Below are 5077 nucleotides of genomic sequence, written 5' to 3'. Positions count from 1 at the left end.
ACAAATACCAGTGGGTTTTTTTTTTTAAAGCAGCCTCCATCCCCTTCCCCTTAATTGCCCTCCCAGACTGGCACACAGAAGCCTCACCCCTCTCACCCCAGCCTCTCTCAGACCCTCCCCCTAGGAGGGCCTGGAAAACCCCAGAAGCCCCGGGCCAGGCACCCAAAATGCTACTGTATAAGTACCCATAACCCAATTCTCCTAAACCAGGGGTCAGCAAACTTTTTCTGAAAAGGGCCAAATGGTAAAATAGTCTAGGCTTTGTGGGCCAAGAAGCAAATTCAAGGCTATTACACAGGGAAACATACAATGAGATGTAACATATGACAAGAGGAAAAAATTTCTACACGTTCTTTTCAATCATTTAAAAACATATATATATATTTTAAATTCTCAGTTTATGGGTCGTACAGAAATAGGTGATGGGATGCATTTGGCCCGAGCGAGGTCTGGTTTGTGGACTCCTGCCCTAAACCGTCCAAGGGGGAAGGAGCCAAAAGTGAGCAGAACTTATATTGAAGGGAAGAGGGTGCTCTAGGATCAAAATCACAGCCACAGAGGGGGAAGGAGGAAGAAAGGAAGGTTAACTGTAGGGGCAGAGAGTGAAAGAGAGAGAGTCAGGGAGGTTTGGAGGGGAAAGGTGACTCTTCATTTGGGGGCGGGCAGAGACTATGATAAAAGAGTGATAGAGAACAAGAGAGCAAGAAACAGAGAGAGGAAGGGGGACGGATTTACAATATTTGCTGCGCCTTACAATGAAATTCATCAGGGACTATAATATTCAATTGCTTTTCACTTATTGTGTGTACGGGGTTTTCTTTCTTTCTCTCTCTCTCCCTCCTCCCCCCGCCCCCCCGCCCCCAAGTCTGGGCCCACAGAGGCATGTAATTTCTATGGGTTGCTTTTCCAATCCGCTGGGGTGGCTAACTCGCCCCCCTCTCTGTCCCAGCCATCCGAGCAATCTGGTTCCCTCACCCATCACATCTCTCCACATGGGACACGGTCTTCCCACCCCACCCTCCGTCTCCTTAACCCACTCCCACGTATCCTTTCTTCCGCAGTGTTCCTTGACTCCCACTGAGTCCTCGGGTCCCGCTGCGCGGTGTCCTCCCCCGGGAAAGCCTGAGCGCCTCTCCGCTTCGTCGCTTTGAAATGGGCCCACCCCTGTTGAAAACCAGGCAACGGAGAAGAAAACACTTTGAAAACGGTAAAGCTCATATTGGCGTTTGGTTCCAAAGAGAGCCTACTTCTGATCGCCCCCTCTGTGCCTTCCGCTCCAGGTGGTACTTCCACGGGCCCCTCAAGCCAGGTCTCCACACACAGAGAAATAACGTTATTGGGAGGGGAATGAAATACGCTTGTGATTTAAGGATCTGCTTCAGGCCAAACAATGTAGTCGGCTTTGGGGGTGGGAGCGGGCGCTCTGACTTCTCTATTACAGCCTCCCGGTGTTCCAGGTGATTATTTTTACATATCAGGAAATTCTGAGCGCGCCCACCCCCAATTAAAGACGCAGATGTCTGCCCTCCCCGGCAGCTCCCAGCCTCCTACCTTCTCGAGCTCGGCTCAGAGCTCCATCTGAACCTGCCTCCTATAATTCTTAACTAAAACAGCCCCCTTCGTCGACTGTAATTAAGCATATACTCAGCCGCGGCGAGCTTGGCATCTGCACCTGCCGCTGGGATCCCCTTTCTCCGGGCACCTGCGCTCCACCGCCCTCCTGCCCCGCCCCCGCCCTCACGCACGCGCAGTCGCGCAGCCCCGCCCGCGCCCCCTCGCCCGCCTCCCGACGGCGCCGGAGGAACAGATGGAGCGATCATCCTCTTCATTCTGCCAGAAGGGCCCCGTTGCTCTGGGGGGAGTTCTGCGGTTGTAAGACACATAATTAGACACTTCAGTGGACAATGCGGCGGATTAGAGGGGGTGGGGCTCACGTCACGGAGGACAGGCGTCCTCATTGACGTGCGGCCCTCACACCCGCGCCCAGCCCGGAGGGAGCAGGGGCCAAGCGAGCGCATCCCGGGTGGCGGACCGCCCGCCTGCTGCCGCGCTTTGAATTCCCGGCCCTCTTCAGAGACGTCTGACTTGTCCTTTTAAAACACCGTGCCAGGATGAGTTATGCGCAAAGGATGACAGGCATGTTGACGGCTCACCTGTCAAGTCCCCAAGCTCCGCGGGTCAGTGGGTCCCCCAGCCTGCGCGGTAGACAGTGACGATCTCCACCGACAGCCCTCGTCCCCCAGGTGTGAAGGAGTCAAGAAAAGCCCTCTGGAGTGGACACACGCTGGGACTCAGCCTCTCCTCCCACGAGGAGCCGGGTGACCTAGAGTGACTCAGGCCACCTCACCAGGCTCCTCGAGGACAGCATCTAAGGTTATAAAGAGCCCAGGCTGCAGAGAGGTGAAGATCCGATTTGGAATCCAAGGCTTGCCCCTTGCCGCCTGGGTGACATCAGGCAATCTACTCAGCCTGGAACCCTGGTCTCCTCTTCTGTAAAGCAATGGGGATGGTCTCTGCCCCTCAGGCACTGTGGGACTCAGTACGTTTGAGCTGAGCTCCTTTGTGAAATTAGAGGTTCACTTGGAAAACCAGAGTATGTCAAGGGGGTCCTGTGGGAAGCAGAAGCCAAGAGAGAATTACAAGTGCATCCTCTGTGAAGGATAAAGAGGAGAGGAAACAGGAGTAGGAGAGGGCCTCAAGCAGAAAGAGGACTGATATATGTGAAAGAAAGGAGGCAAGGAAGATCTGGTGGAGAGCCCCACAGGGTCCTCAGCCTGAGAAAGTCTCAGAGCTGTGAAGGGGAGTCCCACGCTGGGTAGCAATGGCCCAGCACTAGCACCTGGGGACAGCCTGGGGAACATGTGGCCCCCGCATGAGCGCTGCGCTGGATCAGAAGTGAAGCTGTGGTGGCCTGTAGCTGTCTGCTCGCCACACTCCCCAGCAGGTTTTCCCTGGGCTGCGAGCTGAGCTGACACTCCTCTGCCTGTCCTGCTCCAGGGCTGGCCACCTGACCGAGAAAAAGCCAGCCAGCACATTTCATTGGCCAACCGTGAATGATTGTGTCCCTAAACTGATTCAATCAGAGTGAACCTGAAGACACGTGCTGCAGATGCTGGAACACGAATACCCTCTTTTTTGGATGGATGTTAAGAAGAAAGTAGGTAGCTGCAGGGGCTGCTGGCAGCCGCCTTGGGATGTGAGAGGTGTCCAAACTGGGATGAAGTCAACATTGAGGATGGTAGAGCAGACAAACCACAAGAAACAGGGCTTTGGTCACAAAGTCAGCAGCTGGGTTAAGCCTCTCCTGAAATCTACGCTATCACCGGACTTTCATCATGAACTAATAAACCCTCTTTACAGTTTGAAGCAGCTGTCTCAGGTTTCCTGTTACTTTAAGAAAGACCTCTGATTTGACCAGCAATAAGGGAAACTGATGCTCTCTGATCTCAAAGAGTAAGCACAGGCATACAGTCAAGCCTAATGGAACTGGAATTGGTGAAAGGGTGGTGTAGGGATCCAAGGCTGCTCTTGGGTCCTCTTAACAGCTTTGTGTGTCTGCATCCTTCTCCACCCAGCCACTCTCTTTTCCATGACCAGCTGGTGTCTTCAACCCTCTCCTGTATCTTTTCTCCACTGCATAGATCCTTCTAAACTCATATTTCTTTGCCTTCCTGAGTTTGCAAGACCAACTCCAGATCCCCTTCAATGCATCTCTCACCCTCAACATCTGCTGCCAAGGGCCTGATGCCCTCTGCATTTCCCAGTGCAGATTTCTGAGAGCATGAATCTTTTTTTTTTTTTTTGTCAAATACAATTTATTATTTTTCTTCGCAGTTCTTAACCAGCTGGGCATTCCACCACACCACTGTTGATTTCATCTATGATGTCATGAGGGTGATGGTCATCAACACTGCAGCCCAGAGACTGGGCAGTCCCCAGGATCTTTTTAATGGTTCCAGAGAGTTCTCTAGCTAAAGACCGATGCAGCATCTGTCGGGCAATGCTGACAATCTCATCAAAAGTGATGCTTCCACTGTGCTTAATGTTTTTCTGCTTCTTTCTGTCTCTTGGTGGTTCCTTGATGGCTTTGATGATCAGAGCAGAAGCAGAAGGTACCACCTCAGTCTGGGCCTGTCTGTTCTGAACGGTCAGTTTCACTGTAATCCTCAGAGCCTTCCAATCACCAGTTGCCTTGGTGATGTCATCACCAGTGTTTTTTGGAGACAGACCCAGGGGGCCGATCTTGGGGGCCAGGGCAGATGTCCCACTGACTTCCCTACCAGTGCACCTCAGGTACACGACTTTGATCTCGTTGGGGTGGAACTTAGGCGGCACGGTGGAGGCGGCTGGTGTCAGATGAACCCGGATTTGGGAGGACTGAAGAAAGTCGCACCTTGACCTCCTCTGAGCCGAAAGCCGAAATCGAACAGGAATCTTATTATTCCACTTTTTGCCTGTTTAGACATCCCCAGAGATTCTGATTCCACTGTCTTCAGAGAAGACTGCTATCAGTATTTCTCTAAAGTTTCTCAGATGATCCAAGGGTGTTGCCAAAATCAAGAATCCCTGGTTTTCATAAAGCATTCCGGACTAGCAGATCCCACCTTGGGTCAAGTTCAAGCCCGATCCAGTCAGCTAAGAACAGAGCTACCTGGTCTCAACATACCCAGAGCTGCCCCCATCGGAGACAGACCCTGTGGAGACAGGCCCCCCATGTGGAGACAGGCCCTGCTTGACATGCTTAGGACAAGACAAGCCTAGCCCAGAGCTTGGTACCATGCAGTGGCTCCACAGTGACGGATGTTATGAAAATCCTGTCTCTTCTCTAGTTCAAGGGTATTCTTTCTATAAAATACACCAGGCTGCAGTAGTGCCACTGAGGAAAAGTTGCCAAGAAGTACCTAGAGAATCTAGGTGCCCATGCTTGGCAAATACACTACACAGCAGGAAAATTCCGATTAATACAATTTACATTTGAGAGTAGTCTCTTCTATTTCAATAAGACTACATCAATGCGGCTTGGAAAAGCCTTATTTTTGGAGGTTATTCAATGACTTATGAAAATATTCATGACCTC

General features: G+C 51.8%; 1 protein-coding gene across 1 annotated transcript; it reads right to left on the bottom strand.

The window, feature by feature from the left end:
- Window positions 1-3837: 3837 nt before the first annotated feature.
- On the bottom strand, window positions 3838-4682 carry LOC103004950 (60S ribosomal protein L12-like). Its single transcript, XM_007192645.2, has 2 exons — window positions 4667-4682; window positions 3838-4454 (listed from the first exon to the last, which is right to left on the bottom strand). The coding sequence occupies exons 1-2, from the start codon at window positions 4680-4682 to the stop codon at window positions 3838-3840; spliced, it is 633 nt and encodes a 210-aa protein (XP_007192707.2).
- Window positions 4683-5077: the final 395 nt, after the last annotated feature.

The sequence above is a fragment of the Balaenoptera acutorostrata genome, chromosome 10, assembly GCF_949987535.1.
Source record: "Balaenoptera acutorostrata chromosome 10, mBalAcu1.1, whole genome shotgun sequence".
In the NCBI taxonomy this organism is placed as follows: domain Eukaryota; kingdom Metazoa; phylum Chordata; class Mammalia; order Artiodactyla; family Balaenopteridae; genus Balaenoptera; species Balaenoptera acutorostrata.
This window is presented reverse-complemented; position numbering and strand designations above follow the sequence as displayed.